This window comes from Artibeus jamaicensis, unplaced genomic scaffold (assembly GCF_021234435.1).
Source record: "Artibeus jamaicensis isolate MK-2021 breed Jamaican fruit bat unplaced genomic scaffold, CSHL_Jam_final contig_452, whole genome shotgun sequence".
In the NCBI taxonomy this organism is placed as follows: domain Eukaryota; kingdom Metazoa; phylum Chordata; class Mammalia; order Chiroptera; family Phyllostomidae; genus Artibeus; species Artibeus jamaicensis.
This window is the reverse complement of record NW_026521837.1, coordinates 15,154,234-15,174,228: the sequence shown is the minus strand read 5'-3', so window position 1 is coordinate 15,174,228 and position 19,995 is coordinate 15,154,234. Positions and strand designations below refer to the sequence as shown.

At 35.2% G+C, this 19,995-nt stretch overlaps 1 protein-coding gene and 1 non-coding gene across 4 annotated transcripts in view; one reads left to right on the top strand and one right to left on the bottom strand.

Annotated features, from left to right (window-relative positions):
• RAP1GDS1 (Rap1 GTPase-GDP dissociation stimulator 1) overlaps positions 1 to 19,995 on the bottom strand; it is a 147,461-nt gene that overhangs the window by 114,299 nt on the left and 13,167 nt on the right. For all 3 annotated transcript variants that reach the window (XM_037141639.2, XM_037141640.2, XM_037141641.2), the window contains exon 2: positions 17,445 to 17,552. In XM_037141639.2, the coding sequence (XP_036997534.1) occupies positions 17,445 to 17,552 (108 nt within the window). The remainder of the gene's footprint in view (positions 1 to 17,444; positions 17,553 to 19,995) is intronic.
• On the top strand, positions 6,244 to 6,347 carry LOC119046534 (U6 spliceosomal RNA). Its single transcript, XR_005082006.2, has one exon. It is a non-coding gene; the product is annotated as a U6 spliceosomal RNA (small nuclear RNA).

The window sequence follows — 19,995 nt, the reverse complement described above, 5'->3', positions numbered from 1 at the left end:
GATTACATGTTGAAGTGATAACATGTAAGTAAATCTTTACTAAACTTAGTTTCATTTGTTTCTTTTTTACCTTTTTAAAAAAGTAGTTTATTTATTTTTCAGAGAGAGGGAAAGGGAGGTAGAAAGAGAGGGAGAGAAACATCCATCAGTTGCCTCTCACATGCCCCTAACTGGGGACCTGGCCTGCAACCCAGGCATGTGCCCTGACTGGGAATCAAACTAGTGACCTTTTGCTTTGCAGGACCATGCCCAAACCCACTGAGCCAAGCGGGGCTGGGCTCTTTTTACCTTTTTTAACTTGGCTACTAGAAAAATTTAAACTATGGTGTGTAGCTCACATATTTCCACTGGATATCACTGTCTCAGACCAATGTTTTTGTAAACTAGGATTCATAAAATTTAGAGGAATTGCTAAAACTCAAATACTTGGGCTCTATTCCCAGAGGTTCTTATTCAGTAGTTTTAGGTGGAGCCCAAGACTTTACATTTCTAATAAGCTCCCAGAGGATGCTGATGTGCTAAGCTGTGGATCACACTTTAACAAGGTTCTCATTGTAGGCAGTATCTTTTTAGTGTTTGGAAAAGAATGCCTTGGTTGAATCAAAGGCCCTATCAACGTTCACACAATCTTTCTGGGTCTAATCCATAATATCTATGTGACATGTATGTGTGCTTACTTCGAAATATTTGTTAAAAAGGATAATGGATCCTCTTTTCTAGGAGTAGTAGTGTATTGGAGTTGTCAAGAGAAATGGAACCTATGGGGCGTATATACAATAGATCAATTGCTATCTCTAGATCAGCAATTTTCAACCTTTTTCATCTCATGGCACACATAAACTCACCACTAAAATTCTGTGGCACGCCAAAAAAACATTATTTTCTTTGTGCCAATCTGGAAAAAAACAGGTATAATTTTGATTCATTCCCAGTAGATGGCTCTTATTGTGTTAGCTGTTGTCATTTTTTAAATTTGACAATATAAGGGAAAAGAAGTCAGTGCCCCTCATTAAATAGGTATTGCACGGTTTAAGAATTCTTGAGGCACACGGACTGAAAATCATGATAGACATAAAGACAGACAGACAGATATACACACACATACATGAGACATTTTAAGGAACTGGCTCTCTCAGTTATGGAGCCTGGCAAATCAAAAATCTGGAGGGAGAGCGGGCAGGCTGGAAAACCAGGGAAGAGCTGGTGATGCTGTCGAATCTGAAGGATGTACGCAGACAGAATTATCTCCTGCTCTTGCAGTGGGGTGGGTGTGAGGGAGGGGATGCTCTTTGTTAAGGTCAATCTTTTGTTCTATCCAGGCCTTCAACTGACTGGATGAGGTCCATCTACATTATGGAGGGCAATCTCCTTTACTCAGACATGATGAATTTAAATATTAATCTCACCCCAAAACAGCCTCACAAAAATATTCAGAATACTGTTTGACCAACTATATGGGCACCATGGCCTAGCCAAGCTGACACATAAAAGTAACCATCACAAATGGAATATGCATTTCACTACGATATCAAAATGGATTGTGTGGCATAAAAGTCATATGTTGGGATAACTGCTAGTGAGGAATGACACCATTAGTATGTATTAGAACCTTCTACACAGGAATCTATCATTGATTTTAACTGAGGTTCTTCATGACCTACTTTAAAAAATATATCTTCTTTATTTTTAGAGAGAGGGGGAGGGAAGAAGAAAGAGTGGGAGAAAAACATCAATGTTTGGTTGCCTCTCGCATGCTCCCTACTGGGGAACTGACCTGCAACCCAGGCATGTGCCCTGACTGGGAATTGAACCGGCGAAGCTTTGCTTCTCAGGCCCATGCTCAATCCACTGAGCTACACCAGCCAGGGCTTCATGACCTACTTTTTAATATTCACTGTGTTAAGCCCCAGAATGAGCCTACAAAAAGCATAGTTGTTTTTTTTTTATTTTAATTTAAGAGATGTATGGACTCAGTCTAGGTCTTAGCACACAATGTTCTATTGGTTTGGCCAAAAAGTCCATTTAGTTATTTCCATAAAATAAAAGACACATCTTTCATTTTCACCAATAACTTTATTGATTTGGGTATTTTCAGTATGTCGGCTATCTCCTGCTATTCCCGTCTAGTGGGCAGAGGCCAGATGCTGCTAACAGCTTCCAATGTGTAACACGGCCCAAGAGCAAAGCATTATTTGGCCAAAATATCAATAGCACCAAGAAACTTCACAAACCACTGTTGACACATTGGACCAGTCACAGCACCTCCTTGACATACTGCACAAATCTTTTTCTGTGTTTCAGTTGTGTTTTCACCTTTCTCAAAACAATAAAGCCTAATACACCAAAAATGTTGCGCATTTTCTTCCATTTTCAATATTAAAATGGCTACACAAAAATTTACCAATTTTGATGATTTAAAAATGCACGCTGATATGACAGCTCTCACAATACAATCTAACAAAACTGTTTCAAGTGACGTTAAAGACAACTAAGCACTACTAGAGTCATCCTATGGAAAAAACTTAACGGACTTTTTGGCCAACTTCATAGTATCTTATATTCAGTTAAGAAGATATATTTCTGATGTGGCATACATTTCTTCAACGTCTTTATTTTTTGAGATTTTATTTATTTATTTATTTTTAGAGAGAGGGGAAGAGAGGGAGAAAGAGAGGGAGAGAAACATCAATGTGTGGTTGCCTCTCATGCGCCCCCTACTGGGGACCTGGCCTGCTACCCAGGCATGTGCTCTGACTGGGAATTGAACCGGCAACCCTTTGCTTCACAGGCCCGTGCTCAATCCACTGAGCTACACCAGCCAGGGCTCTTCAATGTCTTTTTAATGTCCTTCTAGAAAGTGTTTCTTAATTTGGAACCTTTTCCATTTCCTAGCTACTGTTTCCTTTGATTGCTTCAAGTAAAGAATAATCTTTTACTCTGTATTTTGTCTTTAATATTATGAATGTTTTTTCTATTTCAACAATTCTGCAGATGGTCGTTAATATTCACAGACATTCATAATTCAAAAATAAAAATTATAGTAATAATAAAAATATAATTGTTTTTACTTATTAATTCAGCATAAAACACACTCCCATATAACACCTCTTCTAGTTTTAAAATAATAGGTAAACTACATATTTGTGTTAACTAAGATTTATATAAAATCAAATCTTCAAAAGGAGAAAAATTTAATTACCAACTCTGTTGGCTAGTATTTTTTCTTTCCCCTAAGTCTCCCATCCAAGTACTAACCAGACCCGAGCCTGCTTAGCCTTTGAGATCACACGAGATCTGGGCGTGTCCAGAGTGGTGTGGTCACAGATTCTTTCCCTGAAGTCAAGAGCCACAAAGTTTTAAAAATGGTCTTTAACACCAAGTAGTTCAAATAATTTTAATTTATAAAGTAATTTATATTCATCTCTCACTAAATCTTGAAACGCCAAAAATATAACATCATGAATTTACTAAGAGGAATTTATGGAAAGCTGCATTAAAATGAAATAAAGATATCATAAGTAATCAAGTTTATATTTTCAGGGTTAAATAATACAAACTAACAAAAACTATCTAAATTATAGCTATAGACATAATTCAAAGTGTAATATGGTATGACCTTGTAATTATAAACAAAAAAAAAATAGTGCTTTATTAACTGTAATTCTGAAGCTATGGGGGTTACATATTACTAAATTTTAAGAAATTTCTGCCCTGGTTGGTATAGCTCAATGGATTGAGTGCGGGCCTATGAGCCAAAGGATCATGGTTCAACTCCCAGTCAGGGCACATACCTGGGTTGCAGGCCAGTCCCCAGCAGGGGACACACAAGAGGCGACCATACATTGATATTTCTCTCCTCCTTCCCTTCCCCTCTAAAGATAAATAAATAAAATGTTAAAAAAAGGAAAGAAACTTGTTTTAAAAAAAAGTTCCTCTATTATTAATGCTCCCAACAAATAACTTTATTATAAACAAACCTTAAAACAATAAAAATGGTGGATATTTATTTTTTAAAATATTAATTGATTAGGCTAAGGATTTATGGTTTAAAGATACTCCTGGTTTTTTAAAAAATCACTATTTAATTAGGACTATTTTAACACAAAAAGGGACTTTGATATTAAATCAAGAGGTCTTATATTGAATCGGTAAAGCATTGGAAGGGCTGCCATTAATATCAGAAACTAAAATGAGATACTATTCATATCATTTTTATTTTCTATTGTGCCAGAAGTTCAAGCCAGCACAATAAGTCAACAATAGTCATGAAAAGGAAAGAAAAATATCACTTTGTAGGTGGTCTGACTTGAAAACCCAAGCTATAACTTTATTTTAACTAATAAATGAGTTCAGAAGGGAGTTAGATGTAAATAAATGTATAAAAAAATCAATATAGCTTTTCAAAATGATCTCTAAAAATAACCACTTAAAAGTTACAATGGGAAAAATTCACTTGTAACCACCAAAAAATGTAAAATACGTAAGAATACTTTAAATAAGATATGTATGGAAAGCATATGAAACAAACCACACAATCTAATTGAGACATAAAAGAAGACAAATAAAAGAAACTAAAATATATCTTCTTAGATTGATGGACAAAATATTGAGAAGTTCTTGGTTCTTTCCAAATTAATTTATAGCTTACTGAAATTCCAACAGGATTTTTAAGCAACGTGACAAGTATTTCCACTATTTCTCTGATATAACAAACCCATGAAAATAAAAATTTTTGAGATAGATTTGTAAAGAGTAATGTCCTCCAAAAGCTACCATAATTAAACAGCATGGCTACAGCACAATAACAGACTGATTAATGGAATAAAATAAAACCCCCAAACTCAACCCATTATATTAAATAATAATTATATATAAAAGGAGTCTTATCAACCAATAAAGAATAGATGAAATGATCACATGGTGCTGGGAAACTGAGTGTAGAAAAAATATATAATTAGACTTTCATCTTATACTATATATATATATCAATAAATTATTGAACATAACAGAGTCAAATAGTTATAACAAGAATAGACATTATCTTACATATAAGCTTCTAGTAGAAAAAAACAATTCGCTGACTTTTTTTCCCCTCAAATGTCTCATTTATAGATTCCAAAGCTACCTGATGGTGAAACTTCAATACTTCTTTAATAATGCAAAATGGGTACTCAGGAAATCTGAATTATAAGATGTAGAAGTAGAAGCATTAGACCATGTTTAAGAAGTTTTCTTGAAGAAACACAATGGTCATGTACTATCAAGTACAACAGAAGATAAAGAGAAATGTGATACTACCCATACTTTTAATATCAGGTTCAAACATCTATAATCACAGCAAAAATAATGAAAACAGGTTAATTTAACCAGTCTACTTACTACTTATACCATTCTCCTTTACATATCAAATTATACCTTTCTGTTGAAAATATAATTTTATTCAGATGCTAATAGTAATTCACTTCCAATTTGTTATTCCAATTAAAAGTCCAATTTGCATGGCTCATATTCTTTGACACATTCAGCACATTGGGTTAGTGCTTATTTGTTTAGATAAACAGTTACCATCAATCAAGTACATGGCCACAAAAGACCCACAGCAAGCTATAGAAGCAGTTACATGGAACCCTGCTGAAAAAGAATGTTAGAAAGACACACTAACACACATCAATCACTTGTCCCTCAACAATAACTTGAAGTGTACTATTTAGTGACAGTAAGTCAGTATTGGTACTATAAATGTTGATGGTGGTAGATTTTCTTTGAATATTCACCTGAGGATATGTTTTATTGATTTTAGAAGGAGAGAAAGGGAGAAAGAAAGGAGGTGCATGAATGTGAGAGAGAAACATCAATTGGGTGTCTTCGGTATGCACTCTGACCAGGACTGAACCCGCCACCCCTTGGTGTACAGGACCATACTCCAACCAACTGAGCCACCCAGCTAGGGCAGAGGATGGTAGATCTTTTTCAGTATATATTTGGCATATAGCACCAATTAAAATCACATTTCTCTTATTTAGTTTACTCTGTTAGGAACATAAGTTCTTTTTTTTTAATGTAGCAAACTTAAAAGCAGAAACAGTAACACGTATCAGCTAACGTTAGAAAATCCAGATCCTCGGCCAATGCTTCAATCACAACTGCAAATACCAATACAGGCTTATCTCCTTCTGGAGAATGTACATGAGAACTTTTTGCGGGAGGGGGCTCTTATGAAGTATAGTGCTTAAAAGCATGTCAGTGCTCACTTCGGCAGGACATACCCTAAAATTGGAACAATACAGAGATTAGCATGGCCCCTGCTCAAGGATGATATGCAAGTTTGTGAAGCGTTCCACATATACGTTTTTTAAAGTGTATCAGAGGGCAAACAGCACCCAGTATGACAGTTAATTCTTGCTTCTGTTTATTAATCTCGTGGCCTGTGAGAAATTTACAGGTGGCCTTTCTCACCATCCAATCAGATTCAATAATTTCCATGATCCCTTTTCTATAAACTCCTGGTATGAATATATTTGGATATATACCCTTCTTTCTGATTTTCACTAAGCACACAGAATATTTACTGTTTCTTACTTAGAATTTAACTGTAGAACAATAATCTTAATGTTCATTATTTTAAATGTCCTCTTCTACACTGAATAAACCAATTGTATTTTATTTATGATGGTAATAATTTTGTTTCTAAGCTGCACTTTCCATCATATTATACTCGCTGGCACAATCCTTAAACTTACTTCAATCAGCCACTATCCATACTAGAAGAAATCAAGCATTTATATATAATTTATAAAATTTAAAAAAAATGAAATTCTGTATGTAATCAATATTTTAAATACTATTAATGATATATTTTACTTTTTTTGGTAGTTAATCTTTGAAATCTACCATGTACAGGGTCAGGCAAAAGTAATGCCACTGAATGTGGTCGGGACGGTACATGAACGTCTCACAGGAGGTGGACAGCAATTTGAACATTCCATCTAAAATGTCATGTGATATGCCTGAGTGTGATACTGTTACATTACAGAATTACACACTTAGAATTTTGTAACAAAAGATTTATATGTAATAAAAGGGATGTTATCTGTGCCAGACCCTGTATTTTTATGCTTAAAGCACACCTAGATTGAGACTAACCTCATTGCATATGCCTGCAGTCATGTCAGAGATTGGATGCTGTACTGGGCAGCATGAGTTTAGCAGACTCCTCCGTAACAGGGGTCCCCAAGCCCCAGGCCATGGATCGTCTGTGGAACCAGGCCACACAGCAGGAGATGAGCAGCAGGCAAGCCAGTGAAGCTTCATCTGCATTCACAGCCGCTCCCCATCGCTCGTATTACCACCTGAGCTCCACCTCCTGCCACATCAGCAGTGGCATTAGATTCTCATAGGAGTGTGAACCCTACTATGAACTGCTCATGTGAGGGATCTAGACTGCACACTTCTTAAGAGAATCTAATGCCTGAGGATCTGAGGTGGAGGTGAGGCAGTGATGCTAGTGCTGGGGAGCGGCTGCAGATACTGATTATCATTGGCTGGGAGCTCTGACTACACAGAGACCATAAGAAATCGATTGCTTGCAGACTCATATCGAAACCCTATCAGTGACTGGCAAGTGACAATTAAGTTACATCTGGTGGCAGGCTTATAGTGACAAGTTGATGTACTTCAATTGTAGAGCTGTGTCTGGTGGCAGGCTTTAAGTCAGAACCTGACACTTATTTTAGTCCACATGTGACCTGCCCCCTATTTCATTTACCACTTTCATCTGTGCCTCCTTTCCACACTGTGCACTTCTCTGGGTCACTTTCAGTAAGCCCTCATGCTAACAATGGCCAAAATGACAAAAAAACAAACGTTGCTGGAGAGCTTCTTTGAAAAGGAGGAAAGACTCAATGATGAGACAGCAGAAGACTCTAAGACTGCAACAGAAAGAAAGTTGCATTTAAAAGAAAATACCAAGAGTCCTACTGAAATGATGGGCTCACTGCAACAGGTGATTCACATTCTCCAAGCCCACTTTGTATAATACGTGGTGACCAGCTATCCAACTCAGCCATGAAAACTTCAAAACTGCTTTGCGGTATGAAGACCAAGCACCCTGCATTAAAAGACAAACCTTTGGAGTTTTTCAAAAGGAAAAAAATGTGAGCACAAAGAACAGAAGCAATTTTTGAAGGCTACCACTTCACCAAATGTATCTGCACTAGGACTGTAATTCTTAGTCGCTAACCACAAAGCTAAGAAGCTCTTTACTGTTGGTGGAGTTGATCCTGCCTGCTGCTAAAGGACATCTGTGGTGAACTTTCAGGAGACGCTGCAGTTCAAAAGGTGGCACGTGTTCCTCTTTTGGCGAGCACCATAACTAGACGAAGTGATAAAACAGCAGAGGATATAGAGGCACAGTTGTCAGAGAGGACTGATGAGTCACTGTGGTATGCTACCCAGGCCGACAAGTCTACCAATGTTGACAACAGGGCAACGCTCGTTTTTGTGTGATGTTCGTGAGGATGTGTCATGTGCACTTTTGTTGCCAACCAACAGCACAGCTGCAGAACTGGTCGAGTCTTTGAATGATTTCACATCAGGAAAACTGAATTGGTCATTTTGTGTCAGTACATGCAGGGATGGGGCAGCTGCCATGATTAGATGGCTTTCTGGTCACAGTGCTCGGGTCAAAGAGGTCGCCTCTGAATGTGAGTCTACACACTGTGTCATCCACAAAGAAAGGCCGGACAGCCTGGCCGAAAAATGTCACCCGAGTTTAATGTTTTGTAGGATATGACTAAAATTATCGAGCACATTTACAAAGTCCATGCCCTTAATTCACGTCTATCAACACAGCTGTGTGAGGAGATGGATGCAGAGCACACACGTCTTCTCTAACACACAGAAGTGAGATGTTTCTAAAGGTAGATCGCTGACCCACTGCAGACATTTCTTTCAGAAAAAAGACATCACTGGCAGCACGTGTTGGGGACACAGAATGGGTCACCAAACATGCTTACTTGTGTGACGTATTCAACCTGCTCAATGAATAAATCTGTCACTTCAGGGGAGAAGGACAACTGTGTTCAGGTTGGCAGATAAATTGGCTGCATTCGAACCCAAACTGTAATTATGGGGCAACGAGTGAACACTGGGATTTCTGACATGTTTCAAACACTAACAGAGATTTTGGAAGAGACGGAGCCGGGGCCTCCTTTCTCCCAGCTGGTGCACGATCACCTATCTCGGCTTTCGAAACAGTCTGAGCATTACCTCCCAACCATAAAAGACCCCTAACTGGGAAGGAATGGATCCTTGACCAAATTATAAATAAGCCACGTGAATCCACTTTGTCTGTGCTAGAAGATCAACTGCTTAAGATTGCAAATGACAGTCATCTAAAAGTATGTTTGACACAACTTCAAATCTCCACACATTGGGTTAAAGTCAAGGCGGAATATCCTAGGATTGCCATGAAAACACTGGAAAGCCTGCTTCCATTTTTATCATCTTATCTTTGTGAAGTAGTTTTTTTTTTTTTTTTTTTTTTTGCAGTTAACAGCAACCAAAACAAGATTATGGAGTAAACTGGACATAAGTAACACACTTCAGGTGTCACTGTCTTCTATCAGCCCCAGATGGGACCATCTTGTTGCAGGAAAACAAAGTCAGGATTCCCACCAATTCTGCATTATGGTGAGTTGTATAATTATTATATATTATAATGTAATAATAGAAATAAAGTCCACAATAAATATAATGCACTTCAATTACTGCTCTAGAAGGCTAATGAGTAGTATTCCCCAGGTTCTTCCACAGTGTTTTTAGGCTTTTAAGAAAGTATACTTTATTCATTATGCTATTGCAGTTGTCCCATTTTTTTCTCCCCTAAACCTCCCCAGCCCTGCATACCCCTCCCTCCAGTACCTCCCCCCTTAGTTTATGTCCATGGATCATACATATAAGTTCTTTGGTGTCTCCATTTCCTATACTATTCTTAACCTCCCCCTATTTATTTTGTACCTACTACTTATGCTTCTTATTCCCTGTACCTTTTCCCCCATCCCTGCTGATAACCCTCCATGTGATCTCCATTTCTGTGATTCTGTTACTGTTCTAGTTGTTTGCTTATTTTTTTTTTTAGGTTCAGTTGTCGAGAGTTGTGAATTTGTTATCATTTTACTGTTCATGATTTTGATTTTCTTCTTTTTCTTAGATAAGTCCCTTTAACATTTCATATAATAAGCATTTGGTGATGAACTCCTTTAAGTTTACCTTATCTGAAAAGTGCTTTATCTGCCCTTCTATTCTAAATGATAGCTTTGCTAGAGATAGTAATCTTGGATGTAGGTGCTTGTTTTTCATAACTTTGAATACTTCTTTCCAGTCCCTTCTTGCTTGTAACGCACCAAGACAAAGACATAATGTCCTAAATGAAAGAAGAGATCAAAACTCCAGAGAAAGAACTAAGAAATGAGGAGATAGCCAACTTATCAGATGCAGAGTTCAAAACAGTGATTATCAGGATGCTTACAGAAATGATTGAGTACAGAAGCAAAATAAAGTTAAGACTATACAAAGTGAGATAAAGAAAATATACACAGGAAATCAACAGTGAAGGGGAGGAAACCAGGACACAAATCAATGATTTGGAACATGAGAAATAAAAAAAACATTCAACCAGAACAGAAGAAAGAAACAAGAATTCAAAAAAATGAGGGGAGGCTTAGGAACCCCCAGGACAACTTTAAACATTCCAACATCTGAATAAGGTGTGCCAGAAGAAGAAGAGGAAGAGCAAAAAATTGAAAACTTATCTGAAAAAATAATGAAAGAAAACTTCCCCAATCTGGTAAAGGAAATAGACATACAAGTCCAGGAAGCTCAGAGAGTCCCAAAGAGGTTGGACCCAAACAGGAACACACTAAGGCACATCATAATTACATTACCCAAGATTACTGGTAAAAAGAGAATCTTAAAAGCAACAAGAGAAAAGGAGACAGTTATGTACAAAGGAGTTCCCATAAGACTACCAGCTGATTTCTCAAAAGAAACCTTATAGATAGTCTTGATACTTGCTGAGCACCTTGGCTCAATATGAAATTTCTTATTCCATGAATTTCATGAAAATATTACTTCAATATTGAATTGCTTTATATATTGCTGGTGAGAAGTCTGATGCCAATTTGATTTTCTTTCCTTTTAAATAATGATTTTTTGGGCATGGAGATCCTGAGAATTTTCCTTTGTGCTTATTTTACCTATAAATCTTAAGTTTTACTAGACTATTCATTTGAGTTCATCATTCCAGGTCAATTTTCCCATGTACCTGGAGTGCCCTATCAATAGGCAGATTCCAGTCTTTCTTTACTTAAGAAAAGTTCATAGATTTAAATATTAGCTGTCCCACTGTTTTTTTTCCTCCGTAAGGACTCCAGTTATATGTATGTTGGATCTTTCTGCCTATCATCTATATCACTCACTTGCTCACTGATGCTTTATTCTGTCTTCATTCTGCCAATTTTCTTCAATGTTACATATTAAATTTTCAGCTACCTCTATTCTTCCTTGGTACCTTGTAATTTAGTCCTATTTTCCAAAATAATCCTGTCTTTTTCTTAAATTTCTCCTGGTCAAGTCTTAGTTCACATCTTCCTGGTATTTATCCATTTGGACTCCAAGTTTCTGAATTTGTCACTTGAGGTTTCTTCTTTTCATGTCTGCAAAGGCTTAAGGATGTTTAATATAGGTCATAATGTTCTGTTACTGATAACTGCTTCATGGTTGGTTTAAGAGGAAAATTTTAACAGCTAAATGTTTTGATTCTTATTTTCTGCTTTATTCCTTGTAGCATTTTTTTATGTATATCATCTGCAATTTCCTATTCAATGCAGTCTTTATTTCCCTTAATTAGTAATAAAGATGTACACAGTAAAAGTAAAGATTTAAACGAATACCTAGGTTTCTTAGTCCAAAAGATCCCTCTTTTGAACTTAAACCAAAGAGAGTTATTTTATGGTTTTCTTATTTCTACCAAACACTTAATTTCTCCTTCTTACTTCTTTCTTTCCCTTCACCACCGAGTTATAAAGGTGAGCCATTTCATCCACAAAAGCAGCACTGTCCAGATCTATTGCCTAGGGTTCTGTGTTCTTTGTATAACACTCCTCCTTTTGATTTCCCAATAGCCAGCATTCTAGTAGAATCTAAGACCAGTTCTTAGTATTTTCCCACCAAAGTAGGACCTTTTCTTTCTAAAGGCAATTTTGATTGTGTACTATGTCACCCCTGGGATCATGGTTCAACCCATTCCCCTTTCACCTTTTCCATGTTAGTCTCTGCAGTCTTCACTGAACACTCTCAAAATGGGCTCTGTAGCTGACTAGGCTGTATTTGTATACTTATTTCTCTCCTAGATAATCTCTAGTTACTAGTCTGTCTCCTAGTTATGCTAGAGGAATAGGTTATGGTTAATTGGTTTTAACTGATCTTTTTGTTAATCTGTATGAATTTTTAGAGGATGTGTGGAAAAAATTCAGATTTAGGTTGCTGTCACTATTACAGAATAATAGCAATCCAGGAGTGTCAGTTCATCAAGAATTGTCAATGTCTTTTTAGTTGACCATTTTATCTAGTTTCATCTCCTCTGTTCTCCAAATACTATATGAGGAGGGGAAAAGTAGGTTTATAGTTGTATGTGAAACAGAGTTAATAAAGCTATAACCTGCATGTCTTATTCCATATGAACAACTGTAAACCTACTGTAAATCTACTTTTGCTTACCCTTGTATTTATTTAGGAAAAACTGATCCTTTGATAATTTATGATTAGTACCAACCATAAGCCCTCATGAACAATAAACAGAATAAAAAAGAGCCAGATGATACAAAAATATGTGAAGGAGGTGAAGAACATAATAAATTAGTATGTGAAGGAAACATAGCTCTTTTGTGGTGTAGCTGATAACTTAAGGTAAAAAAGTGAAATCTAGTTATTACTACAAAAGAATTAAGAGAAATAATTTTTCATTTCTCCTAAAACAGCAGCAATCCTTCATGTTCAATAACTGCAGATTTAACATGGCTACTGAAAAACAGTTGACTATAAGTTTTAAAGTCCCTAACTTAACAAATAATATTGGTACCTGACAGTAAACCTGTTCATAAACATAAAAGGCACAAAGCAGACCAAAAACAAATGACAACAGAAAGTTCTTACGGTTAGAGAGGAACCAGAGTAACCTACATTAGCAGCTTGTGCATATAATTTGATATACTTAGGATTATATTTTAGAAGAGAGGCAAAAATCAATATAAGGGCTGAGAAATAACCTAAGAATTCAACAGGCACACAAGTACTATGATATAAAGTAAGGAATGTGGAGCTAGACAGTAAATACATTTTTCTTTAAAGAAAAGTAAATGTGTTCTCTCACAGGATGGTTGTTGTTTTTTAAGTTTTTTATTTTTTTTAAAGATTTTGTTTATTTATTCTTAGAGAGAGGGGAAAGGAGGGAGAAAAAGAGGGAGAGAAACATCAACGTGTGGTTGCCTCTCCCAGCTCCCCTACTGGGACCTGGCCTGCAATCCAGGCATGTGCCCTGACTGGAACTGAACCAGCAATCCTTTGGTTTGAAGACCAGCACTCAATCCACTGAGCTACACCAGCCAGGGTTCACAGGGTTGTTCTATGAAAATAAACAATTATGTAACTCTTGTAATGAAACAGAAATTGTCATCAGGCAATTAACTAAACAAAGTTATAGTACTTTAAGGTAAATGAGACAATGAGACAGAGGAAAACAGCCTAATCCTACAGGAAAATAATTTAAAGCTATGTTGGTTATCATGATGGCATTGTTTTTTTGTTCCCCAAATATGCAACATAATCCCCATGCTCTTACTATGGAACAGAACTTTTATAAGGAATGGACTGTTAATGTTCCTTGTCTTTGGTCCCTTGATTTATGATAGTTTGTCTTGCAAGGTGATTAAGATTGTCTCTAATGACAATTCCTGTCTTAATATTCAGAGATGAAAATAGGTGCTATATTGTTTTAATTTTCAAAAAAGGACAAAATAAAGTAATCATACTATAATTCAGCAAGCATTTATTGAGAATCTTTTAAGAAGTTTCTGATTCAAAGGAGACAAGAATAAACAGAAGCTGATTTCTTGGCTGGTAGCCTTCATATATTTACTAAAAACATTTTAAAACTGAGATCTGAGGTATTTATATAAGAAAATGAATACTATATTAATTTAGATCAGAGATTTACACAAAATGCTTGCTTAACAAAACGTTTTCCATAAAACCTAGTAAGTACTAAAATTTTCTTATCTCTTAAGATTCTGACACATATACTGTATTTAATATTATCAAAACAAAAATGAAAATCACTCTGAAGTCATACATCAAAGTACAAGTTCTAATTTCAGATTATGATCATTTGTAACATGCAATTCAAATATACTAAATTCCCACAGTGTAAATTTTAGAAGCGTAATTTCTTTCCTTTCAAAACTGCCCTTTCCAATGAGAGGGTAGCAGATTATAAAATGAAACTTAAGTTTAGATTCTCATTACACACATTACCATTTTACATTTGGACAAAACGGAGAAATCATTCTTTCTCGATCAGGTGCAATGCTGGTGCAAACAGTGATATTTTTAGTTAAAGCACCTGACACTAAGAAGAATTATGAAACTAGAAGGTCTCTGTTTTATATATAACACTAGAGATTCACTTAAGTTAGCTGTTGTATAATTTTACCTTTAAGAGGACAGTAGCAACAGAATAATCACTTTATTTAGGGAAGTAGGAACAACTGTCGAAAATAAATATCTTACTGGTATTTTTACTTTTTCTTATTTAAAAACCAGGTGTTAATTTTATAAAATATAACAAATACCTTTAAAAGTAACATTCTACAGCTCAAGTGAAAAAAAAAAAAGGTTTATACATCACCCTTTCTCTTAAATAACAATTTGAAATTTAAAAAATAAATATTTAAGGCATATTAAAACCTAACTTACACAATTTCACATTCTGTAAACTCAGCAAAAAGCTGCACTTCACTCAGAATGTAATTTTTTATTTTGTAAACTAAGAGTTTCTATCCAAACTCTGATTCTGCCAGAGCAAAGCAAGTAATACTACAGGGTCAGTTTCCACTGTCTTTTAAGTAGTGATAATAATACCTCCTGAGGAGCTACAGGAAAGATACAGTAGTGAGAAAAAGTCTCGGTGCTTTTTTTTTCTTCCTTCTATAGTGCTATAGAAAGAGTCTAGTGCTGAGTACATGGTAGGTGCTCAATCAATGATAGAAATCGGTCTTTAAGTCAAAGACTAGACATCTGTATGAACTCCCTTTTCCTATATCAAATTCTTTTGTGTTCAAAATATGCTGAGTGAAAAAAGCCAAATGAAAAGGAATCATATGGGCATGATTCCATTTATGTAAAAATCTAGGAAATGCAAATTAATGTGTAGTGACTACAGATCAGTAGTTGCCTGGAAAGGTGTAAGAAAGGGACTGTGAAGATACAAAACAAAAATTTCGGAATGAGAAATCCATTCATTATTTTGATGGTATCCGATTAGATGTTAGACACCAATAAAGCTGTTTTAGAGGTAAAGCAAAAAAAAAATTCTTGTGTGTCAATATCTTAAATATGAGGGCATACATTTTGATATAGCTTCTACAAAAGACTTATTTCTTTCGTTCCCTTCCTGGGGAGTCAATAGTTTAAACAGTAGAGGTCATTGTTTTTTATTAATAACTTGTGGCTACTTGACTTTAATATTTGATGACAAAGTCAAGACCATTTTCAATAAATGAATTCTATGAATAATCCTGTAAATCTGAATTTTAATCTGAAATAATTATTAATATTTTTTGAATCTGTTCTTTAAAAAGTTATAAACTTTTGCTTCCATTTTAAATTTCTTTTCTCCATCTCTTTACCAGTCTTTACAGAAGGACTGAGAAACCCTTCACACACAACAAATGACATCACCTCCATGTCCTTCAGATCCTGAACAAATGATTCATTTAAATAATTCTACCTTTTTATAGCACAGAGAAAAAACTGGGCCATTGAAAACAAAGGGTTATAATAAAACAGCTATTCAAAAGAAATGAACTTGAAATACTCAATTTACTTAGACTACTGACATGATTATATAAATCTGCTTATGTAAGCATGTGTGAAAATCAGGCCATCACATGGTGTTTCTAGTCCTCTAGACCAGTATTATCTGAAAGAACTTTCTGTGATAATGGAAACGATTTGTATTTGTGATGCTCAAGAAGGCAGTCACTCACCAAACTGGGCTACTGAAAGTCAAACTAAGGAACTTAGTTTTTAATTTAATTATTAGATTTAAATAGCCACAGGTATCTACTACATGTACCTCTTTTCCTTTACCATTGTGAACCTTATGCAGATGCTCTTACTAAAGTCCTTATGTTAAATGCCTTCTCTGTTATGTCTAATAGCAAAAGAAAGAGAATTATGGAAAAAGAATTTTCAAACCTAGCTTTAAAACGTGTTTTTTGATGAAGAGTACTAAAATCAATTATTTTAGATTTTCTAATCAGTTTACTAAAAAAATGAATTAAAAAGAAGTGACACAAGATCTCTGAGTGCTTGAAAATGAAACTTTTAACAATATATACTCGCTCTCCTAAATTCTTTGTCACTACATAATTAGTCCCAGGATAAGATAATGGCATAATTACAAACAAGCACAGTGCAAACCATAGCACAACCAAGCGAAATGAAATTCATTCTGTACCTATCTCTTCACTGTGAGAATACAGAAATTAATGCTCAGAAATATGATGGATCAAATGCAATAATACAATGTGTTTATCAATGAAGAACTTTATAAATTTCACTTGTAACATTATTTACCATACCACCAAAGTCTTACCTCAATTTCAAGGGACTTGGGCATAACTACTAATGGTTCTTTTCAATTAAATCTAAGCATACACATTTTTTAAGTAAAATTATTAAAAGTGTGGCCATAAAATCTCAGAAAAAATAATTAGGTATTTTAAGGTTCCTCTGCTTCTCCCTAGTCTCCCCACATACAAACATAGTCTTCTTTTTTTTTTTTTAAGAAAGAACCAATGTGTTAAGAAGAAAAACAACTATGGTGCTTATCTGTTATGAATAAAATAATGGCTTCTCTCTGAGAGTGGTATTAATGTCATCACCACCACCAGTCAATTCCTCCTTTCTCCCAACTATCAACTTGGCTTTCAGAAGCTTGTGGGTGGAGATGTGGGGTAGGAGAGTGGAATATGTAAAACAACCTCAGTATTTAGAGATAGGATTCAAAAGAATTCAAGTTATGTGAGTGCAAGTTATATGATAAACTACGTACCAATGACTGCTGATCTTTTTGTTTGGCATTTGAGTAAGATAATGAAACTTACTATTTTGAGCCAAGGCTTGAAGCAGACAATCCAAGCATCCTTCTAAACTATCCTCAGTTCTGTCAACAGCTGTTATCTTCAGCTTCTTCAAGGTATCACTGAGATTATCTACGTATAGAAAAAAAAATCAGAAACCTCACTAACAATATGGCCATCTCATGCTACATAACAGTTACCACTAATAGGCAATGGCTCTCATTATAGTAAATTAACACCCCCATGCATTCCAAAAATGGCGATGGACGGTACTATTTCCAACCTTTTAAGTAAAATTTTACCCATTTAAGTCAAATATAAGTATTCATTTTGTATAAGTAAAATACCAGGAATATTCAACACATTGTCACAGAACATCTTTTTCAGCATTCTTATACCTTATTTTTAACCTTGTTCAGGAAATGAGTCATGGTTAAACAACAACAAACAAAAACCAAAACTTTCGTTCCATAGAAAAATTGTAGTATTTCATTTATTTTATGCTTCCTCTGCTGTATTTTAAAGACATAAAAAAGATAAAAGTTTAGAAATGTTTCAAAATAATATGACTTAAACTAATACCAAGTCTGATAACCATATAACCTATTTTAACACTGCTATTCGGAAAACACTTCAAATTAAAATATTGCTTTAACCCAAAACATGTACATTTTTTATCATAAACTATGGTCACCTCCTAAGTTATATTTGGATTCCAACAGGGTGTCAGACCCGCGGTCCTCAGGCAACATGTGGCCCAGGGTGGCTGTGAATGTGGCCTGATGCAAAATCATAAATGTACTTAAAACATTGTGAGATTCTTTTGTGATTACGTGTTGCAATATATTTAATGTGTGGCTCAAGGCAACTCTTCCAGTGTGGCCCAGAGATGCCAAAAAGTGGGACACCCCTGTGCCTAGGCCATAGATTATCAAAATCTCTTTACGGTATTAAAAATTGTTCAGCATCTCTAATAGTGTTTTACACAAATTCTTCCTATTGATATTTAACATACTAAAAATTAAAACTGAGACTTTTTAAGATTTTAGTTAATAAAAATCTGACAATTATAAAACTACTGCTACATAATTGATATTTTAATGAAAGACAAAAACTTATTGAAGAAAAAATGGTATTTAAAAAAATTATAAAAAATGGTATTTTAAAAAATTATAAAATTTACTGGGATGAAGTAGGTTAATAAAATTATACAGGTTTCAAGTGTACAATTCTATAATAAATCACTGTGCTCCCCACCCGGTCATCTCCCTCTGTCACCAGGTATTTAAGCTCCTTCACCGGTTTCTGCCTCCTCAACTCTCCTTTCCCTCCAGCAATCACCACACTGTCTGTGTCTATGAGTTTCTATGTGTCTTCTCTGTTTGTTGCTTTCAGTTTTATATCCAAAGTACAAGTGAAATCATATGGTTACTGACTTTTTCCATGTGATTTATTTCACTTAGCCTGACATTCTCAAGATTCATTCATGTTGTTGCAAATGGCAGTATATCATCTTTTCTTATGGCTGAGTAGTATTCCATTGTATTTATGTATCACATTGAAAAAGGTGGTATTTTTTCTACAAATCACCATAACGTCTGCCTTAACAGAAGACAGTTGATTCTCATATCTGCTTCTGCACTCAATCTTTTGTAATTTGTTGTTTTGGTTGAGTAGATGAAGAAAATTCAGCCACACTGCACATATACATAGTTGAAAAACAGAAGTAGAATCTAATGGCCTTTTCGAATAATCATAGATATTCTTTGATACCACACCAAAACATAACAAGTGGCAGTTTTTTAAAGGTTAGTTGCCATGTGGAAACAGTATTAATAACCTTTCCAACTCTTACATTAAAATTCACTGGTCTCTTGTGATTTAAATCTGTTAGGCATGCAAGATATTTATCATCAATACATTGGGTCATTAAAATTTAGGTCAGAGTTAAGCATACCTTCCAAATACTGACACATTTCATTGAACTATTTTAAAATATCACATTTGTTAATGCCACCAATCTCACTTAAAGACTCCTTCAGCACTGAGAACTAGTCATGCTCAAGATGATGTAAATGTTCCAAATCACTAATTTTTTCTTAAAAACTCCATTTTTATCACTGGCAACAAATACGGTCAATTGTTTTCCTTAAATGGCAAATTAACCTCATTCATTTATGAGAAAATGTCTGCCAAATATGAAAAATCAGTTTGCCACTTCTTTCAAATAAAAAGTGTTATTCCATGACAAAAAAAAAAGTACCCTGGTCAGTTCACAACTCAACAACTCAACCTTTTGCTTCTTCAAAATAACCACCAGACTTTGCAATGTAATGAAAGTGCTATGTATGTACTTCTCATTTCAGCAGACAAAATAGTTTTAATGTGTACACAAAGGTTGTTGGTTTTTAAAAAGATTTTATTTATGTATTTTCAGAGAGAGAGGAAGGGAGGAAGAAAAGGTGAGAAACATCAATGTGAGAGAGAAACATCAGTCAGTTGCCTCTCATATGCTCCTTACTGGGGACAAACTCGCAACCTAGGCATGTGTCCTGACCAAAAATTGAACCAGCAA